Below are 23,008 nucleotides of genomic sequence, written 5' to 3' on the forward strand. Positions count from 1 at the left end.
GTGCGAAGGCGGGAAGGTACTTTAGACCCGGACAGAGACAGGGCAGACCGTTTTATTTATTCCTTCTGTACTCCGAGGGCTCGAGAGGAGGAGGAGGAGCAGGAGGAAGGCGCCGGGTGGGACTTGGGAGGAGATGTGGGGAGTGGGAGAGAGGAGGGCGTATGAGTCAGCTTCCCTCCCTGTCAACTCGGCTCGGCTTTTGGGGGGCGGAGGGAAAACTGCGCCGGGGGAAGCTATAAAAGCGAAGGGGGTAGGAGGAGAGCTAGGCGAGTTGCCGGGGACCGGGCTGGAGCGCGGACCGACGGGACGGACGAGGCGCTTGAATCCACTTCTGCCCGGCTAGGCGCGCTGGGTCCTTCTCCCCCAGCACCCACCCAGGACTTTCGCCTGGCCTCCCCTCGGGATGTCCGGGACCAGCTAACTGCAAGGAGGCGAGCGAGTGTCCCTTTTTCCCCGACGGAAGCGCGAGCGAGAGGGCGCTAAGCCCGCCCGGCCATCCATCCAGCCTTGCCTCGACCGGGAGCGGGTCGCCTTGGAGTTCGCCCCGCGGGCTGCTCCGGCAGCAGCTAGAGGCGGAGCAGGCGGGCGGCGAGCAGGGACTACCTTCCTTTCGCTCCCTCCTTCTCCAGAAGCGCAGCCGCTGCCGCAAGGACCGAGCCGCCCGCCCCCTCCAGGGAGCGCTTCTCGCGCCAGGCTCCTCGGAGTCTTTTCCAAAATGCCATCTGGGGGGCTTTGATGTGCATCGCCTGCGCTTCCGCGAATGAGAAGAACATCGCGATGCAATAGAAGCAGAAGGTGCTTTGAAAAATCTAGATAAAACGCACCAGTCAAGCCAAGAACAAGACCCACCCCCACCCACCCCAAACCCCGGAAAAGAAGCGTCAGCCTTCCTTTCTGGGGCGAGGGGAGATGATCATGCTGAGCTGGAATCAGTTCTCCACGTCGCGCCCTCTACTCTTCCTGGCCGCGCTCCTGGTGGTGGAGAGCTCCCAGCTAGACGGCACCAAGGTGAACTCTATCAAGTCCACCCTAATGGGCGAGACGCCGACGCAGGCGACCACCAACAGGTCGACCACCTTCCACCAAGGATTGGCTCTCGGGAGCAGCAAGAAGGGCAAAATCTTGGGGCAGGGGGGCAAGGGGCTGAAGCATTATCACCGGCAAGGCGAGGTAAGAAGCCATCCCTGCCTGCTTCTTTCTTTCTTTCTTTCTTTCTTTCTTTCTTTCTTTCTTTCTTTCTTTCTTTCTTTCTTTCTCTCTCTTTTTCTCTCTTTCTCTCTTTCTCTCTTTCTCTCTTTCTCTCCCTCCCTCTCTCTCTCTCTCTCTCTCTCTCTCTGTAGGATACCATCCCTGCCTTCCTCCTTTCCCATCCGGTTCGCGCAGCCCGCTCCTCTGCTTGCGACCAAACTGCTCTGTATCAGCCCACATGATGCTTCAGGAACTTAGCTCTAACCCTCTTTTCTTAAAAAGAAACAAACACCAGTTTCAGGGTTAGGGGGAGCTCCTTCCCCTCTCAGGTCCGTCCACAGAATTCAGAGATAGACTGCTCCTGAACATGGAGGGTCTCTTGTCTTGGGATCTCTAGCTAACAGTGAGTTGTAGCCAAATGCTGGTCTTACTCAGAGTAGACCCACTGAAATTAATGGACTTAAGGTACTTGGCTGATTTGAATGGGCCTACTCTGCGTAGGACTTGCACTGCATGCAGCCCAAAGATAAAGAAATAAAAACATGGCAACCAAGTAATGATTGCCGAGCCCTATCACAGTGTTTTCTCTCTGTTCTGTGTGTGCACAAATAGTACACTTCGCAGGGGTGTTGTGAAGATAAAATGGAGGAGAGTGGGACTCATGAATGTTGCCTTATGCTCCATGGAGGAAATGTGAGATGTATTACATTTTACACAGTAGTAGAAACAGTGGGCACTACTAGGAAGAATGATAATTTTTCATTGTTTTGCTATTTGTTGTGTGACATTAGTGCATCCAGTTGGCAGAGGTGCAAAATTGCAAAGTTCAGCATGAAATCAGAACAATGTAAGACAGTGATCCTAAGCCAGCTTGATTGAAATCAGTGGGACTGATTGCTAAGCGCTTAAGGATCAGGATATAAATGTGTCTCCAATTATAGGAGAATAGTTGTTGCTCTCCTAAGTGAGAATAATGCTCACTCTCATAATACAGGTCAATAGCTGGAGAGCCCAGGAATCAAATTCAGCTCCCTGACAGAACAAATCTCTACCACATACACTCACAGTAAGAAAGACATTAGTGGCTGTGGAAAGAAGACTTGTTTCTAGTTTATCTGGGGGGGGGGGAGGTGAGACAGGAGCTGCCACTCTAACCTCCATTCCACTACTGAAGTGTCCCCACACCACCAGATCAGTTGGTAGCCAGGGTTTGGGAGTCAAAACGAAGGTAACTCTGGAGATCTGTGATCAGATCTACCGAAACTGCTTCCCTCCATAATAGCTGCTACTAGTTCCACCTCTCTAAGCCCCGGTGCAATTTGCACACACCCCAATAGCTGTTTTTAATTAATTTATTTTTAAGTGTGGATATCTGATAATGGATGTCTTGCACTACGTTTGTTTTGGCCCTTAGTTGTTCATAATGGAAGTTGGCATTGTTTTTGGTTATACCTGGTGTGGTAAGTACAGAGGAGGTGGTAACCCATCCAAGTTTGCCTGACAATAAGGTTTCTTTTCCCTCTGTCCCATCTTCCCAATACTCAGGAGATTATTAGGGACATTGTACTCTTATTGAGTCATGGGATTTCTCCCCTTGCCTCCTGACTTGAATAACTTTGGTGTTCTGCATTCCACAAAAAAAGCAAAGGGCATAGAAATTTGTGTATTGGTGGTGATCTGCCCAGACATTATTTGGCTGCTAAGGTGAGGCTGTTTGATATGAGCCACAAGGAGACAGACAGCGCAGCAACTGGACCGCTAAGATTCAGTCAACAATGAAAGGGGCACTGGGTACAATCCCTCTTTATCCTTAACAGGCTTTTTAAGAGAAAAGTTTGCTAAGTCACTTCATTTGCTGACCAAGTGACCGGCTCTCCTAACATTTTAACAGTACCTTTTGAATAATAGGATGTACGGTAACAGTTTATGATGGAATATGTGGTTACCAGGTAGGAAAATTTACAGTATTTGGGGAGGGGGTGAATCACAGATTCATTGTCTGAATCTTGACCCCTTTCCTCCATTCTGTTAACTGCAAACCCCTCGATTAAAGATGTTAACAAATGATGTTACAGCCGATTACATTTTAATGGGATGGTATGAAACATGTGCTGCCTTTCACAACTGAGTGTAATTGACAAAGTGGCATCCTCAAGGAAGGAAACTTCCACCAGCCTTGGATTTAAGATGGATAGTAAGTGGAGACAGGCACTTCTGCCATGAAGGATTGTAATGCCAGCTAATGGGAGAATTAATGCGCATTCTGGCTTGTTTGTTTGTTTTTACCCATTGAGAATGTCGGAAAACAATGCTGGAATTTAGCCCAGACTATAGACTGTTACACTAGATCAGTGAATGAAGTTGTCACCATGTATTTGTGATCATTTGCTCTGCAAGGGTTCTGCTTCATTGGTGGATAAGGTAGCAAACACAGGTAATTGCAAAAATAGTTTTGATCTTGTACCACCCTAATAATATGCACCATATTGATAGGATTTTCTCCCAGTGGGGTTTCCAATGAAGTGCGTTTTTTAAAATAACCCCCCCCCCAATAAAATAAAGAGGGTCTTGCTTATTCCATCACAAAGTCATTGAGCCATCCCCTCCCTTTTCTTCTTCCATTCTATCTCCATGCCTTATACCATGCTGCCCCATGTGGTTGGACTGATCTCCTTTACATTCAGCAAATGACTTATGAATATTGTAAGCGACATTATACAGAGTCAGTCCATTGATCCAGCATGACTCAGTCCATCTGCCCAGAATCTTCAGGGTCAGACAAAAGAAAATTCTAGCTTTGCTACCTGAAAATCCTGGAATTCGAAGTCTACCTAAAATATTGCTCGTTCCCTTTAAGCTCTTCACTGGTAATTAATTTTGAGCCAAGCCCTCTCTAAAGTTCCATCTTAGCCCTACCCTCACTTAGAATCATAGAACTGTAAGGTTGGAAGGTACCATGAGGGTCCTCTATTCCAATCCCCTGCAATGAAGGAACGTTATGCACCCTGTACTTTATTTACAGTGTACATAATAACAAACAAATACCCAGTACAGCACAGTAGTTGGGACAGAAGTAAGAGCTACAGCCAAGGTTGCTTTTCATTCTGTTTATTCACTGACTTTTCATTCTCTGAAAGTCAGTGTCTGGGATGCCACTTAACACAATTTTAAAGGGTCAAATAAAAAGACCTAGAACGACATGACATGCAGTTTGATGAAGTTCCACAATAGTAGTGGAAAACTCATTTGCTACTAAGCCTTTTATTTTGAAATAGTTATAAATGCAGACAACGGAAAGGAAGAATGCATTTAACAATACAAAAGGTCCACTAAATTAAGGGAAATTGACTGATTGCACTCCTTAGTCTATCATGGGACGGTGAGAGTAAATCAGCCTGAGGAGAAGCTGATTAACTATCAAGAGAGTTTTAATGTGTAAGTTAAGTAGCTGAATCACGGGGTGGGGGAAATATACAAACATCCTTGATCTGCTTGATAGATCATTGAAGGGCTTCCATTTAGATGATAAGTGAAAACCAGAGTACAGTACTGTAGCATCTTTTCCTTTCAAGTTGAGATTCCTTGCTTCTTGCAGTTGCTGATATTTTTATCATCTCACAACTTCACCGCTGTGTACAATTGCCTAAGAAGGTCTTTATGCAGCAACCAGGGTTGCTCGGTTTAAAAAGATGATGTGAAAGTCGCCTTTAATGTACAGAATTTAAAATAATGCCATGCAAGAAAACTTTAGTACATGACAATTGCCAAACGTTATGATTTATATGATAATTTCAAAGGCGTTCCGCTCCTAAGAAAACACTGTTCAAGTCAGTGCTGTTTTGGAACTGGGGTTTCACACAGTGAACAAAAATTCTAGCAAATGGTATTGGATCTCCCTATCATTGATGTAAACTGGGGTCAGTTCACCCAACAAAAGCAAGTGGCAAAGTCTGGACTCTTCCATGAAAGGCTTCAGGTGGGGTATGATTCATTTCATTTCTTTATTTATTTTCAAACTGTATTGCCTATTTCTCAAGGGAGACTCAGTGAGGTTAAAGGTAAAGGAACCCCTGGCCATTATGACCAATCGCAGACGACTCTGGGGTTTCGGTACTCATCTCACTTTATTGGCTGAGGGAGCCGGTGTACAGCTTCTGGGTCATGTGGCCAGCATGACGAAGCCGCTTCTGGCGAACCAGAGCAGCGCACGGAAATGCTGTTTACCTTCCCGCCGGAGCAATACCTGTTTATCTACTTGCACACTGTGCTTTCAAACTGTTAGGTTGGCAGAAGGGACCGAGCAATGGGAGCTCACCCTGTTGCAGGGATTTGAACCGCCAACCTTCTGATCGGCAAGCCCTAGATATAATCACTAAAATGTATACATTCAATTTTATTTTTTTAAAATGAATGGTATCCAATCCTAGCACAGCACAAATGCAACAGAACTGAGCCAGCACAATTAGGCAGTTATGCTGCCTGAAGCGGCAGGGTGATGGAGACTGATAAGCCTCATTTGGCAAGGCATTCCATAGATCAGTGGTTCTCATAGGGTGTGGCAGATGCAGATTTGGGGAGCACGACTGGAACACTTGCATTGGGTGCTGAGGCGAGGGGGTGCTGCGGGAGGCACTGCAACAATGACTTAGAATGGAAGGCAAGAGGGCACCAAATTTTGACACCTCACAGGGCGCTGCTGAAATTTGAAAGCCCAACATCTGCCGCTGGGTGTGGCGCATCACTCTGGTGTGACAAGAGATGATGGCAAGCATGGCGGGAAGATTCAAGGACAGTCAAACTCATTGAGTTCTTATATATCTAAGTGGCTCGTTTATATTTTGGGAATGATTCATGTTCTTATATAGCTGCATTGTTTTATCCTTCCTGGATGTCCTATGATCATATTATAAAGTGGTTGTGTTCTGTGTTGTAAATCAAGCATGGCTAGGAGTTGTTTCTTTTTGTTTCCCAGCATATTTCTTATCAATGAAAAAGTTGGTGTGGCACAAGCAAAATTTTATTCTTGGAAGGCAAAATGGAAAAGCTTGAAAGCTTCTCCTCCAATGAATACCCCCCCCCCCACCTACAAACCTAGCATGCCAGTAGAAAAGCTCATTCTACTTTCTCCTTGCTTTCCTGTCTTTCTATGTGCAGGGAATTTTCTCCTTGACATGCTGCTTTTCAGTGTGCAGAGAGAGCATTTAGACATTATCCTGAAGCCTGAAACCACACAGTCCGGAAAGAACATAACCATTTCTTTCTGCTATATATGTAAACTATCCCTTTATCTCTGCTACGAAGCAACTTATAGCAACAGAGCAGAAAGTGGTAGGGGCCTAGAATGATTATACAATGCATCAATTTTATTGTGCCTTGTTAACATGACTTGCCTAATCACACAGACCACTTACTTGAAAGTAAGTTCTGCTGAAATCAGTTGGGTTTATTTCCTTGAAGTCGTAGTTCTGAAGCCTGGAAGGTTCAGAAAAAGGCGGACAAAACTGTCAATGGGATGGAGCAACTCTCTAAAGAAAGGTTGCACCATTTGGGATTTCTTTTAGTTAGGAGGTGACGTGATGGAAGTTTTTAAAATTCTGCATGGCATGAAGAAAGTGGGTAGAGAAGAGTTTTTCTTCCTCTCTCGTAGCACTAGAAATCATGGGCATCTAAAGAAGTTGAATGTTGGAAGATTCAGGCCCAGGCCCATGCAGAGTGTGTGCCAGGGGCAGCCAGGTACACTTGCCCCCAGGCCTTGGAGAGTTAAACTGGGTGGGGGCTCCTGCCAGGAGCCTTTTGGACTTACACCATCATGCTAAGAGTTTATAACCTTATTCTAACAAGACTCCTGCCCCGGGCCTCAGGCAAACTCTGCTTGGGCCTGTTCAGGACAGTGAAAAGAAAATATGTCTTTACACATCGCATAGTTAAAACTATTAACTTGCTCCCGCAGAGGGAGTGATGCACACAAACCTAGAGGGATTTAAACAAGGATTAGAGAAATTGGTGGAGAGGGCTATCAAAGGCTATTAGCCATGATGGTTATGCTCTGTCTCCACAGTTGGGGCAGCAATACGTCTGAATACCAGTTGCTGGAAACCACAGGAGCATGAAGTTTTCTTGTGCTGAAATCTTGCATGTGGGTTTCTAGGATGCTAGACTAGGTGAGCCATCCAGTAGGCTCTTATGCAAATGACATTTCCAGAGTTGCCCATGGCAAGAGGGAGAGCCTGTGGTGGGACACAGGAAATTCATTGTCACCTACAGAGTTATGGGAAATAAGTTTTATAGACAGACTAAAAAGACTAGTTTGGAGGAGCCAAGGAGTAGCGAAAGTGTTTATTATATGAGCAACTATTTAATCTCTGCTATAAAGACCAGACTTTAATATACTGTGGCTGCGATCTGTGTTTTGGGGGTGCACCCTAAGGTATTCCTGGGTGCCATCCTTGTATGGCTTGACACTCCTTCAAATTGTCGCCAGTATGTTTAGCCCTGCAAGTATCTGCCGTCATTACCCTTTTATGAACTGATAATGATTTTCTTCTTCAGCTGATCATTTGCTTTGATGGCATTAATGATTTCAAAGCTAGAAGTCTTGCCTTTAAGAAGAGCGGTTTCATATATCCTAAATAATTAGCACATTAACAGTCAAATATTTTTTGTTTCAAATGAACCTTTATTAGATTAGTACTTCTCCCTGACTTGTTTAGACTACAAAATATTGTTTGGAGGAACACAAAACTCTGTTTGTTAAAAGAACAAGGCTTCCTTTTTTTTTCATTCTCTCTCTCTGCCCGCTTTCTTTTCCTTTCCCTTTATGACATTTTATTTCTTTGATATGATTAGTTTCTAAGATGGTTGCCTCCTTTCATAAAGAGAGAGAGAGACACTTTGGAAAAAGAGGCAAATGCACAAAACGAATGGGATAAAGTGGCTTTGTTTGCTACTTGTAGCTATTAGAAAGCTACCAAAAGCGATCCCATTGTAAATTAATGGAGTGCAGTTGGAATGATTCTGCCCTGCACATTAAAAATGATTCCAGGCTACACAAAAGAACAGTGTTCAATGTGGTTTGGGTTAAGCCGATTAACCAATTTGCCTACAAAAGAACTCATAAATAAATAAAGGCTTCAATCTTATGTGCACACTTCTTGAAAGTAAGCCCTACTGAACTCAATGGGGCTTCCTTCTGAGTTAGACGTGGAAAGGACTGCACTGTTAGGGTGTGTCTAGAACAGCAGTTTTTCCATGTGATTTGCTACTGCTAATCCACATCAGAGCAGGCCAAAGTCTGTAGTGTATTCCATTACCATTTGCATTCCTGTTGCACACAAACGTGTGGGCACCATTTCATGCTGTGTGCAATGAGACAAATGGGTTTCCCACCAAGTGTATACACAACCAGGAGCTGCACTCAATTGTGGCTTTTTAGAAGGTGTATCTGTATGATGCAAGAGTTTTCAAACTCCTGCTTGTCATATCCCTACATTACATTTTTAGGTGTAAACTTTGCAATCCAGGCATACACCTTGAAAAATAACACGTGCTTCAGCCATGCCTATTTTTGAAACAAAGGCCTGAGTTTTTGCACAGCTGGTCTAGAGACTGGACTTGTGGTTCTTCTTTTTCCTGGCAAGCGGTGTGCTCCATTACACAGTGCTTTGAATTTTTTGCCAGAATCTGGTTAAGATTTTCAAGCATACCCCTCCTGATTCTTGACAACAGAGAACCATCAGGTTGTCCTGAAGGAAGTGCCAGCTTGGGCACTGATTCCTTAGTCACAAAACTTAGAATCATAGAGTTGAAAGGGACTCCTAGGGTCATCTATTCCAACCCCCTGCAATGCCTGAAACTTGTGTCAGCAGGATAGCATAATGTCCTCCAGTGTAACTCTGCCCCAGTCACTCTGGGGAATGGCCATTGCTCAGTGGTACGAGGTCCGAGGAGAGAGACTCCTTTCTGAAATCCTGCAGAGCCAAAGCTGGTTAGAGTAAGCTGGACCAATGGTCTGATGTGGCTTACAGCAACTTCCTGTGTTCTGCCACAAGCAGAGTGTGCAGGATACGATTAATATGCCAAAATGGTGCTTGGGTGGGGAGTGTTGCACCCCTTGGTTTGCTTCTGTTACCTCTGCCACCTGTCCTCAAAAGTCCCTTTTCATGCCGCCAAGTTTAATAGTGGACACTACCCAAGCTGGGAGAGAAATGCTGGCACCACCATTGGGCAAATGAGACATTTGCTTCAGGTCATTGAGAGTGTGTGCATGCCACCTGCCATGCCCTTCACCCTCTAAGTTAGCCTGCTGCCCTTGGATACAGTTGAGGACACTGTCTCATTGCAACTGAAGCATAATTCAGCTTCCAATCTGGTCAGATTCTATAGGTGGAAGGGTGAGGGCTTCACCTCAGTCCTGGTGGGAGGGGCCAGAACTTCTGCTTGTACATTCATTATGTGCATTAAATCACACCCTCATCTTCTGATATTATAGAGGACTGCATTTGAAGTCGGGTACCTGTCTTTCTTTACAGACAACAGTCTGCTTTAGGCCCGGTTTAATAATACAGAACCAGAAGATGGGAGAGCAGCAGTCTTGAGATCAGCACCTGGACAGCAGACTGAACAGGCACACAGATCACCTGATCACAGTATTCCCCACTAGGGTGATACACATTTTATTTCTATTTAAATTATAGCAATTAATTCTAAATTTGAGGTCTGGGCTGAATGCAGCTACTCCACTCTTCAATGGTGGGACACTTATTGAGATGTTCCACCCTGGGAGACTGATGGAATCCAATGGATTCCTGAATACTCTGGAGGTATTTCCGGGCCACCTGACCTGCCTGGTGTTCCTGTTGAGCCTCTTCTCTCACTCTGGAAGGGTAAGATGGGAAGAGCCATTGACATAATTGGTCCTGAGTGCCCTTGTCATTGCTTTGGAGCATGTAAGTCACCTTGGTACTCTAGTGTCCTATGTGAGATAAAACAGGAGGGTTAGCAGTTAGATCACAGGTGGTGTAAATCTTGGTCCAAAAACTGACCAAACATGGATGAGATTGCACCAGTGTGCCTACCATGTGTTGGTGGCAGAAAAAGCTAACGTCTTCACTGCCGTTATATCTGCAAGTAGTTGTCCAGAAGAGCATTTCTGAGCGGTGAATGGGCTTTTGTCATCTGGCAAAGAGAACATTGCTCTGACACCCTTGGAGGTCAGATTTGGAGAGATTTGGAGGCAACCAGCAGAACCATCCAAAGTATTATTGTCTGTTCCATCTGTACTGGATCAGTTTCAATGATTGTGGTATGAGGAGGCAGACAAGCTCCTTAAAGAAATGAAACCACTCACCTGTCCCTTGCCCATCTTGGCTTCTTAGAGCTAGTTATCTGTAGACATTGACAGTGTTAGGTAAAAACCAAGAAAATATGCGGTGCAGTTTTTTGATGGGGTATAATTTGAGATCCTCTTTTATCAATCACTTGATTATTGTTGCAATTATTATTTATTCACTCGGATTTCTAAGGAAGCTCCGTGGGTGGAGAATTTAAATCCAAACCAGAACATTTCTGTTTGGGTCCTTTGTGTACAATTTCCCCCCTGGGCTGGAGCATACCATTAAAACTGAGCTTGTCACATCCCGAGAAGAATCCCTAGCTGGAGTTTCATACCAGTGGGCAAATAAAACTGTACAACACTGAATAATTGACCACAGTATCCTGAAGGCACAGCCATAATAGGCCCTCTTGAACACCAAACATGTAACCACAGTATCTTAAATAATTAGTAACCCAGAGAATTCCAAATCCTTAACCATGGGACCTCAGCAAAATTTCACTATGCAAACCAGAAGCAATTGCAGTTCTGGACGAGCAGTGAGAGCTGTTTGCCATTCTGCTTTGCTTTATAAAGTCTTAAGTGTTTATTACGATGAAGCTTCCTTGCTTACTGTTGGTGTTCCTATTCGCTTTTCCTTCCAGGGATTTCATCTTGTCATGTGGAGGCTCCTTTGATTTACTGCATTTTTAATATGGCAACTTGAAAGAGGGGAAAATACCATAATGTATTTTATTATCTCTACTATAATAAGCCCCAGCCTGTAGTCGAGATCAGAGTCCTACTTGGCTGAGCCATGTACAAAAACCCACCAGGATAAGAACATCCTTGATTGGATGATCTTGTAATTCAAACCAGTAATACAGCGAAACTAGGAAAGCATTGGTATGATAATGATTTCCCCTGTATAACGGCCCTCCATATTTAGAATGCAATTCCACAATGGGATGGGTGGGCGGGTGATGGGACAGGCATAGACAACCACAGCCTTCAAGCTTTGATTGCATAGATTAGTATTGTGACAGTTCCCCATATCTTATAATGCTGAGTGAGAGAGGGGGAGCTACAGACAAGGAAAGAGGGAGAGATGGATAGCAGAGGGAGGGGGAGAGAGATAGCCCTATAGAATCCTGCCATGCTGCAAACCCCACCCACTTTGCCCACCCATTGGCTGTGGCACTGATTGACTTTTCCCATTGGGTCAATAGCGTTTTGTAGGGGGAAAGTTCCCTGTACATCTCTCTCTACTAGAATGTTGCTTCCAGAATTGACACCTGATTGAGGGACCACAGCTCCATAGTAGAGCATCTGCTTTGCAGGTAAAAGGTCCATTCCTCAGCATCTCCAAGTATGACTGGGAGAGATCCTTCTTTGAAAGATGCAGTGCAGCGTCTACAATACTTAGTCTAGGCAATACTGAGCTAGAAGGGCCAATGGTGCGACCCCTTGTAAGGCAGCTTCCTCTGTTCACTATGAAGGGGGCACTGGGCAAGGTTTCCTATGGTGAGCCTGCTCCTCTGATGTTCTTATGTGGCTGTGGTGGGAGCATTCCAGGCAGCATGCCTCTGAATACTAGTTTAGGGAGAACAGGCCAGAGCCATCTGATTGGCCATTCAGCAAAACAGGATGATGGAGTAAGTCAGCTCGTAGCTGGGTCTCTGGCGACCCTTTCTAATTTCCCACAATGCCCCAGAAATATTGCTAGGCTAGGAACATTGCATACATTAAAAGGGTGTCTAGGTCCAGCTGCCTGTGCTGTTTTGACTTCCAGGCAGGAAAAAGAAATCGAAGTCCAGCAATGACAACTGCCCTATGATGTCATATATGGATGCTGGTCTTGCTGGTAAGCATTGTTGCAGGACCTCCTAAGGGGCACCTCTTGACTTGCACATGCAGATGCCTCCTAATGCTGGAGGTTGATGGGTCAACATATATTTGGTTGGAGATTCCCCCCCCCCCACCGGAGCTGAAAATGCTTTGGCCGCACCATCATTATGGATTTTATAAACCAGGGATGGGGCATCTCAGGTCTGGGAGCCAAATGTGGCCCTCTAGGCCTCTCTATCTGACCTTTAGGATTTTCCTTAGCTTGCAGCCTATCTTCAGCCATACCCCTGACCTGCCTTGCTTTGCATCCAGTGTTTGGGCTAAAATGTGTCTTTGAACTCTGATAATGCCTCTTGCCTGAGAGGGAGAGAGATGTGCAACCAAATAAACATTAGTATATGGCCCCTGGAAGGGAATATGGCCCTCAGCACAAGCAACGTTCCCCAGTTGTGATGTAAGCACTCATTTGCACTGTCCATAGTGTTCCAGAACTTGCAACATCTAGAACTTGCAACACTGAGTAGATGCATGATGACCACAGTATAGACAGCCATGTTGTTGTTGTTGTTTAGTCGTTTAGCCGTGTCCGACTCTTCATGACCCCATGGACCAGAGCACGCCAGTCATTTCTATCTTCCACTGCCTCCCACAGTTTGGTCAAACTTATGCTGGTAGCTTCAAGAACACTGTCCAACCATCTCGTCCTCTGTTGTCCCCTTCTCCTTGTGCCCTCCATCTTTCCCAACAATCTGTTGTCCTGTCTCTAGCTCTTTTGCAAACAGTTATCCATCCAGAAAATACCTTGTTCTTGCTAAAGGTTCTCCAGAAAATTATTATGACAGAACTGATTTGAGAATTCACACCTAAGAAGAAGACAATATGTTAAAGAAACTGCTCAGCTCCTGCTATTTCTTTTAGAGAATTAGTAGCCAACTGAGGAAATCAGGGTTTATGGAGTACTGAATAAAGAGATCTTGGAAAAAGAGGGGAAATGTATATTTTGTGGTGGTGGAGGAGGAGAAAGTATATAAATGAGATGAGGGTTTTGTATGGGACATTAAGCAGGCATGGCAGGCAGATGACTCTCCTAGGAAACAGAGTAACTCTGCAAGCCCTGAGAAATCATTTCATAAATATATGCACTGTACCATTGTTGTAGGATAATATTATTAGTTATGTGTGAACATATGGAAGGAGGCCTTCAGGTGTACAGAAATCCCAGATGTCTTGCAAAAGAAGAAGAAGAAGCTCTCTCCCACCACACGCACACATTTTGGCACGAGTATTTATTTAGTGTGCTGGAAGTTCTTCAGCCAGTCTGGGAGCAGATGTTGCACCACATGACTGCAGTAACCAATGGGAAGCCCCCAGATGCTGAGCCTCAAGTAGATGACATACAACAGTTTACTATTCACTCATGGGCTGAATGCTTTTTCATCCAAGGTTTTTGGGGGATGTGTGCCAATAACAAATGAAACAGTAGAGATCAGGATCTGGTCACAAAGGATCTGGGGACTCCATTTGTAACAAGCATTATTTACAGAGAAACAGTTCAATTAGCATAGCACTGTTCTGGGAGAGCTTGTGCTGGGCTATGTATAGGGTGTGCATTTGTAGGGAAATCATGAGTTGTCCCCCACCTCCCACTGAAGTGGCTTCTAGACAGCTACAAAGCAAAACTGGCCACCAGCCTTCCTTTCTATGGTTCCCAGAGCAAATCCGAGTGATACATTTTACCTCATGTGCGTTTTGTTAAGGGTAATGTGTTCACTGAAGCAGAACAGCTGTCTGTCAAAAGCTAAGTTAAAAATTCACTCAATATTAAAAGTTTCATTGGAAGGGCTCCTTAACTCAGTAAAAATGTTTTTTGGGGTATTTTTTTTTTTTGCAATTGTTTGAATTAATATAATGCTTCCAAAATGCTTTTAGGAGTGCTTGTAAAATTCTGGGCTTGTTTCCCCCCCCCCACCTTTGCTATCTTCCAGAACTTCCCTTGTAAGGAAATGGCTTTTTAACCAGAAGAATCCTCTTGAAATTATAATATTTTTTCTTCCAAAGGGGTCCTCGCCACAGCAGCTGCAACAAATTGAAAGTGAACTTTACTCTCAATTGGTGTTTCAGATTTAAAAGTATGAGTGACCAAGTAATTATGATTATTATAACCTGCAAGATAACTTATTGGGAACTGGATCTTTTTTAAAAAAACACACCAAAAAACAAAAAAACCCACCCCAGATTCTATTAAAATAAAGCAGGTAATACAAACAAAACAAAAAGCAGCAAGCATACATAAAAAGCAGTGCAGGGTTTTTTGAGAAAAGTTTATCAATAGAAAAGTATTGTACTTGAGTCTATCAAGTTAGCCAGATTTCACATTATATAACAGAGAGGGAGTCTTGTGTAGCCATGTTCGAAGTATGCAAGATAAAATCCCACCAAATAGCACGACATTTTTCAGGATTATCTGAACTCTTAGGAATTGGATCTTTTGATACAGAATTTACCAGAGAAACAGAACAACAGGCATTATTCACAAAACTATCCCTGATATCTGATGTCTAGAAATATGTACTGAGGCATCTCTCAGTAGAATTCAGGGTTATCTGCCCCTGTTTTGAACCTCATCTTCTGTGAGATGTTCATACATTTATATTTCCCAAAATTAATCTTTCTTTCTTTCTTTCCCCACCCTTGCCTGTCTCATAATAAAGCTCAAAGGGAATGAAATCACAAATGTATTGTGATGCTTGTTTCCTTCTGAGACACGACCTTGCCACTTGAGGCGCTTTCACAAGCTCTTTTAACTCCATAAGGAACATAGAAAGCTGCCTTACATTCAGCTAGACCAGGCACGTCCAAAGTCCATTTTGGGGACCTAATCCAGCCTGCCAGTAAAAAAAGCTCAACAACTTCAATCCTAAAAAAAAAGGTTTTAACTTTGGCTGGCCCTTTGGTCATCTAGCTCAGTATTGTCTATACCAGGGGGTTGGCAACCTAAGGCCCATGGGCCACAAGTGGCCCAAGTGGGTTGTTTAACTGCCCCCCGAGTCACCCCCAAACTGAACCGCCAGCTTGGCGAGTCTCCATGCGCTGCGCTAGACCGGCACAGCATGGCGTGGGGACTTGCCTCCCCGGAAATCACATCTGTACACGATCCAGCCCACGGAGGGATATCTGCTGGAGTGAACCAGCCCAGGTGAGGTAAACCTTGCTGACCCCTAGTCTACACTCACTGGCAGAGGCTCTCTAGGGTTTCAGGTACCTGGAGATGCTGGGGCTTGAACCTGGAACCTTCTGCATAAAAGGTAGAGGTTTTACCACTGAGCTATGGCATTTCCCCCATTGCAATGTGCTGTTAGAGTTCCAGTGCAGCACTATGAGAAGGGATTGCTACTTACAACCTCTCTGTCTGTCTGTCTGTCTCTGTGTCGTGCTTTCCTTACGCTCTCCATTCTGTGTCACTTTATGCAGAGTCATTCATACATTCCCAGGAATTTTTACATAGATTACTGTGATGCTTTATATGTGTATTCCAGACGATTGCCAGTCTGAGGCCTGTAGCCGTCATTCAGTAGCAATGAGATCAGCACTGCACTGACAATCTGAGAGACAACTGCTGGGCAGGATGCATTTCATCTGCATGAAACAACCCTTTCACCAGCAACCCATAATCCTTTATTCCTACACTGATCTAATGCTTTCTATATAAAACTGGACAGGGATGCAAGGATGTTACAAGCAGAATTGTGCCTTTTTCTTTTCTTTAATGAATCCCTTCCTGGCCTCGCCGACAGTTAGAAGACAAACTGGTGCCCCATGTGTTCTGCAGCTGGGAGAGCTGTGCCAATTCAGACCGGCAGCTCTGCGTGTCTGTTTTGATTTCGCCCTTCCAGAAGCTCAGGCACCGCGTTGTTCCCCAGAAAAGCATCTAAGCGATTTCCCCTTGACCAGGAATATGGTGCTAGTGGTAGAAGCAGTGTGTGAGGTGAGACTCCCTAAATTCAGAATGAGGAAAGCTGTGTGTGTGTGTGTGTGTGTGTGTGTGTGTGTGTGTGTGTTAGATGCAGACTTAACTAGGGCCAAAATTCTGGTTCTGATTTTCCCTCTTTTGTTGCGCGGCATTTCTGCCGCTCACCTTTCAGCAATCAGCATTTTGGCTGCCTGATAGGAAGGGCAGAAGGTCAGCAGTAAAATACAGAGGGATCATCTCTATAGAAAACAACGGCTGTCAGATGAACCTGGTATATCATGTATTATTAAGACATTTAAGCCTCACTCACTTACTGACCCAGAGGGTATCAGTAAATTGCTGGAGCATTTCCCCATCAGACAGAAAGCTGTAATTTGGCACACATGCACTCCGAAATACTGCTGCTTTGATGCAAAAGTCTAAAAATGGAACATTTTTACATCCTCTGTTGAATACCTGCAATGTGAGGCTTTCTCCATAATAACGGGCAGAATTTTATGTGTATTCCCAATTCTCTTCTTTCTTTAAAGCCCTGACTTTAGCTGGGGTAGCCGAGGAAGGTTCCATGTCTTGAATTCAAGACGCAGATTCTTGCCTCAAATGGGGCTTGCAGTCTGCATTGAATTTAATGTGCAAATCTACTTTGGCAGAGATCAACTTTACTCAGGGGTTCCATTCAGAAGTTCCAGAGTAGAACGAATCCTGTGGGGTTAGTATGAGGTGCCAGAGATGCTGGGTCCACAATTGAGGGCACACTTGTTCCTGCCCTACATTTTTTTTTTTGGGGGGGGGGTGTTTGAAACCAAAATCTTGCTCTCAGTACATGCATTAATAATGTCATTCATTCATTCATTCATTCATTTTTGCATGTATGCCTGGCCTTTCTGCTGAATGGAACCCAGAAACAAAACAAATAGGATAAAAAAAAATTGAGATAAAAAGCAGAACTTAGCAATTCACCAAGCAGTGGACTGAATCTACAAGTCAAACTAAACATGAGAAAATAAAACGAAAAGCAAATAATACTACTAATAATAATACTTTATTTCTACCCCACCCATCTGGCTGGGTTTCCCCAAACAATACAAAACATCAGGGGTTTCCAACCTTCTCTCCTTGTGGTCTCCCCCATCCATGCGAAATCAAGTTGTAGGTTGCCCTTGGTAATCTAGGTTCTGTTCAGAACTCTGGATGAAGATATGAAGGTGGGTGGGTGCTTCCAGCAAGTACATTTCTGCTCCTGCCAATCTATGCTTCCATATACAAAAGGAGTGGCTCATCTGGTGGGACTGAGCCACAGCCAAAGCTCCTGGCAGCAGTGTCACAGTCACTTTCCAATAAAGGCTAGGCGGTAAAGTGAGGGCTCGCACCAGTGGAACCAATTTGGCACTCCAACAACATTTCTGCACAGCTGTAAATGCACCACCAGGCTGCAACTTGTCCTCCTGGTAAACTGCAGTCATGAAAGGCTATTGCTGCAGCTCTGACCCACTGGTTGACAAGGGCATTGGCCGGTGAGATAAGTGAATTGGGGTGTGTAGGGTGCTAACTGGCTGCCTTCTGTCTCCACTGTTTGAGGAAATTGCCTCAGTTTGCCTCACAGTAGCACTGGCCTTGCGTATGAATGGGGCTATTGAGGTTTCAGTGCATGAGGACAGCTCTCACATTATTGAGGGATTTGGGAATTATCTTCCACACATGAGGAACGCTATGTGGGAGGAATGGGGTGTGAAGGAAGCATGCAGGCCTCAGTATTGTTCCCAATCTCAACTCATGTGGAAGTATGTCTGCTTCATGGGGAATGTTGCCCAAACTGATCCCCAGAGCCAGAAAGTTAGGTGGGGAGGGCCTCTCCTCTATTTTTAATACATTCTTAGGGAGCCTTGAAGAGATTAGAGCCTGAGTAATATGTTTATTTTGTGCTGGGTAGTCTCTTAACAACACATCTGTGGGGACAGAGTTATTTGTTTAAAGAGACTCTTGACGGGGATACAGCAATTTCAACCACACCAATGAAACACGTTGACCTCATCACAACTGCCTTGGGAGCAGACTCGGGATCCAGCTTCATTGAATGACCCTACATATTCTCCCTCTCTCAGATAATACTCCAGTATTATATAACCCAGGGTTATCTAGCAATGAGAAATTCAGGGCAGATGAGAAGAAGTACTTTTTCAGAAAGTTAAACTATTGGATCTGCTGCCACGGGATGTGGCGGTGCCTACCATCTTGATTGGCTTTATAAAAGAGGGATCAGACAAATTCATAGAGGATCAATGGCTAATTTATTTATTTATAGCAATATTTATATATATATATAAAATCATTAAAATATCAAAGTGGTGCAATAAACCATACATATATATGAAAATGAGAAATCAGATAACTCTACAGCTCTGTGATTCTATGATTGTGAAGGTTTTCAGCAAATGTTGAAAACGTGACGACATTGGGGCTTGCTTCAGTAGTAAGGGAAGTGAATTCCGGAGAACTGGTGGCACAGCAATAAAAGCATGAGCTTGAGTCACCACATGCTTTACCGCAGAGGCATGTGGCATTGCCAACAGATCTATAGCCACATATCTGAAGCACCAAGATGGGATGTAGGGAGAGAGGCCACTTCTCAGATACCTTGCAAGCTGTAGCTCAGTGGGGAAGCCACACGCATTGCATGATGAAGATCCCATGTTCCATTCCCTACATCTCCAGGTCAGACCAGGAATGTGCTCTGTCCAAAACCCTGGAGACCCTCTCCCAGTCAGCATAGACAGTGGTAAGCTGGGGCGACTAATGGTCTTACTTTGATATAAGGTTCCTATGCAAGTCCTAGGTTTCTATGCAAGTCCTGCTGCAAGCTTCGCATAGGCATCTGTGGGAAGAAGGATGTTGGGGTCACTGGACCTTTGGTCCAATTCAGCAGGGATCCTCTATGTTGTGTGCACCATGTTTATCCCTGTTCTCTGCTTAAGGTTCATGATGGGCCTGGATTACATGGGTTCCTTGTGGGAGACAAGGGGATTCTGGGGGAGGAGGCGTTGCTGTCTTGAGCCAGGACTAAATGGTCCGAGTTCCCTTTCAGGCCTATTATTCCATGTTTTTTTACTTAAAGCTGCTAGAGCAAGCATGCAGGAAGTTTAAGAATGCTAATAAAAGGTTACTATAGATTTGAAGTAGACCTTTTGTCCACTTTGATGTTGAATCAGAAAGGTCTGGCTTCCTATGCCGGGTGAAAGCAAATGCTTGCATATGGTCTGAAGAAGAAGAAAAAAACCCATTCTTTTCATTCCCTCCCACAGCTGCAGTTTCCTGTTACAAGTTGTGATTTAATAAATATATTTAATAATGATTTTTCTTTAAAAAAAATCATTTTCTACAATGCCCTTCCCTTCCAGCTGGAGTCACGATAAATACATATGTTAATTTCTTCTTCTCCCCCTCCCCAAAGAAACTAATAATCGCCATTCCACCCTAGAATCCCTCTCCCCCTCCCCCAGCCAGCATCCCAGCTGCAGATTTCCAGCCCCATGGCATTTTTCCTTCCAGCTTTTATTTACAGAAATACTTCATTGAAAAAAAAAAGGAAAAACCCAAACTCTCCAAGCATCTCTCCCAAGGCTTGCTCTGTTGCTTTCTTACACTGCTTCTAACTGCTTCCAAAACAGGGCAGAACAGTTGGGGGAGTAAAAAAAATCCCCTAAGGGAACCTTCTTGGATGGTAGAAACAGTCCCCTGGTGAGATAGACAATAATAGTGTTGCAAATTGTAACAAATGTGGCAAGACCCACAGCCTTCGACTGCGTTTGATGATCGTAACTCATGGTTTCTATCACACACATACAATGCACCATGCCTCCTACGTTGCTTTGAAGGTTCCTGCTGGGCTTTGGGTTCCTCTGTCCCAGAGTACAAAAAGAACTTCTCATCTTAGGGCATCGGCTGACCTCTCTGTGTGTCTGTACAAGCAGGGAGTTCTGCAACGCTGCCTGGGGTATAGCCAAGGATTTGATCACTAGCCTCCTTCTGCCTGTTAAAATGCATTCAATGGCTGATCTCTGAGGGTTGCTTCATTTTCCGAGCCAGAAATAAATATTCATGTGGAAGTATGGGAAATACATTTGAATTCATAACCCAAGAGCCTTATGGTAACAACGGATTAAGGAACAAATAGAAAATACCCATTAAAATGCAGTTATTATTCAATTAAATGCTTTAAACCATAACAAATGTTCTGCTGGCTTAAGACCAGCATCCCAAAGACAGGCCTAGACACCATTCAGTGGGAACACCTTCAGTAGTTATTTAAATTATTGTTTTGTTTTTACTCACCTGGTTGGGCACTGTTGGGATTGCTAGTTTTATTAATGACCTGTGCTGGTTTTGCTCATAGATACCCAAAGGAAAATGTGTTGCAGAAGTTCTTACAGAGGTGCAGTTCCATTAGGGTGGCAACGAATACATCTTCTGAGTGGACAATACTGGGTCCAATGCAGTATAAGTCAGAACTATATTCAGGTTAGATAACTGCTTATCACATTTCTTAGGGGATCATCTGTTGGGGGCTGAATTCAACAATGGGAGAGGCTAGACAGATCCGCCTTTTTTGCTTCCTCTCTGCCACCCCCCTCTCCTCTCTGACCAGCAAGTTGTGAGTAGGTGTGTGAGTAGGTCAGGGAATTCATGCCATAGGTCTGAATTAATCATTTGCAGTGGGCTTTTAGAATGAGGTCAAGGGCTGCATGAAGTTAAGCCAATAGTTGCCAGCAATCCTAGGGACACAGCTTGTCCACTCCTGATGTAGATCATAGTGGAGTGTTGCTGGCCTGCTTCTGGCTGCGGAAATGGAAAAAAATATTAGCAGAGAACTGGGAAGAAGGTAAGATCATCTCAGGGTTGAGGAAGAGGCAGTGGCGTAGCGTGGGGGGTGCAGGGGTGGCCGGCCGCACCGGGCACAACATCTGGGGGTTAGGGTTAGGGGGCGCAAATCCACGGGTTAGGGGGTACAAATCCACGGGTTAGGGGGAGCAAATTACTTGCCTTGCCCCGGGTGCTGACAACCCACGCTACGCCACTGGGAAGAGGAATGTACTGGTGTCACTTGGTCTGTTTAAAAATCAAGGGAAACTAATCACGACGAATTGCTCCATCAATGAAAATGTTAGCAATGCTCTTTGTGGATTTTAATAGTGTCATATAAAAATGAGCAGGCAGTCTTATCTTCCTTCTTTTCAATCATGTCCACTAACAAATCACTGCATGGAAGAGGCGTGTTTTCTAATATCCCCTTGACTGAATGTACAGAAGAAGCTAGTCTTGTTTTTGTTTTAATGACAGTGACCAGCGTGGTTCAAATTCTTGTGGGATTTAAAATTCTTGTCTAGTACTTGCACATTTTCACTATGTCAGCTAGGGGGTGCACATGCTGAAAATAACAGGGAAACAAACACCAGCTAGAACACACAGTAAGCAAAAAGGCTGTTCATTTTTCTAAAGAGAATAAGGCTTCTGTCCCTACCTTCTGTAGAAAGGTAGCATTCAGCCAACACAGTTTTGTTTCATTTTATTATTATGGAAACCTGTATCAGGAAACTCCCGATACATGGACTTTTATCTGAGACCAGCACAAATTGTGTATTGGAATTTCAGTGGGGTGGAACTTGCCTGGAACATCTGAATCGATGTGTTCTCCTTAAAATGTTATCCATCTGCTTGGGTCAGAACAAGGAACTGGCATTCCAGACAGTATCTCTGTGAACAGAAGATTAGTTTTTCCTGAATTGATTGCTTTCTTTGTCTTAGAAATAAGACAGCTTATAAATCAGAACTGTCCCCAAACATTTTCCATCACCAGCTTAAAACTAAAGCCAACATCAAAATAAATAATAATGGCTGAAGCTGAAAAAGGCTTCTACCTCAACGTCAGCAAAGGCATTCTAAAGTTGTTTGTTTGTTTGTTGTTGTTTTGTTGTCTGAAGTGCCTAATTAAGTGGTCTTGCATTTGAAAATTGAATCCAGATTTTTGTCTGCCGAGTGGACTAAAAGTTCCATGTCAGATTCAGGGACAGCCTTTGCAAAAAGCAATAACCTCAAGGTGGTACTACTTACTTACTGTGTTTTGAATTTTAGATCTTATTTGTCTTGTATTTGAAAAGTGTTGTTTTTGCCTTGAGATCCAAAAGTCAGATAAAGTCATTACTAAGTCTAATAAATTAATAGTAATTGGTGCAATGCATTTGAACTCCAAAATAGCAATAAAACTATTTGTGTATGTCTATTGGAACCTCAACAAAATTATGGATTGGGAGAGGCTAATTTCTTCCACCTAGTTTATCTATTTATCAGTTAAATTTGTATCCTACCTTTCCACCAAATGGTGCTGCTGAGGACAGTTAACAGTAATGATAACATTGTTGTTGGCGTTAATCTGTCAAGAGGCAATGGATGAAGTCAAACTGCTGTGTTAGCAGCACTAAAGTGACCTCCTTGGGGTGCAAGCCTGGACAATGTGTATTGAGGTCCTGGGCTGCCTAGACAACAAGACCACACTCTTGGCTTCACTGATGTGGTCCAAAGAAAAGCAGAGCAATACGTTTGGCACCAGCTTCGCTGCATGAGTTGCTGGAAGGAGGCATACAAGGCACATCCAACTGTCTTAGGGACTCTAGCTTTGTGTAGGGTTTACTCCTTAGCCT

At 44.2% G+C, this 23,008-nt stretch overlaps 1 protein-coding gene across 1 annotated transcript in view; it reads left to right on the plus strand.

Moving 5' to 3' along the window:
* Positions 1-269: 269 nt before the first annotated feature.
* DKK2 (dickkopf WNT signaling pathway inhibitor 2) overlaps positions 270-23,008 on the plus strand; it is a 64,736-nt gene continuing 41,997 nt past the window's right edge. Inside the window, exon 1 of the mRNA XM_081877322.1 lies at positions 270-1,170. Within this exon, the coding sequence (XP_081733448.1) occupies positions 910-1,170 (261 nt within the window). The 5' untranslated portion in view covers positions 270-909. The remainder of the gene's footprint in view (positions 1,171-23,008) is intronic.

Source organism: Podarcis erhardii (assembly GCF_964252035.2).
Source record: "Podarcis erhardii genome assembly, chromosome: 9".
Classification (NCBI taxonomy): Eukaryota; Metazoa; Chordata; class Lepidosauria; order Squamata; family Lacertidae; genus Podarcis; species Podarcis erhardii.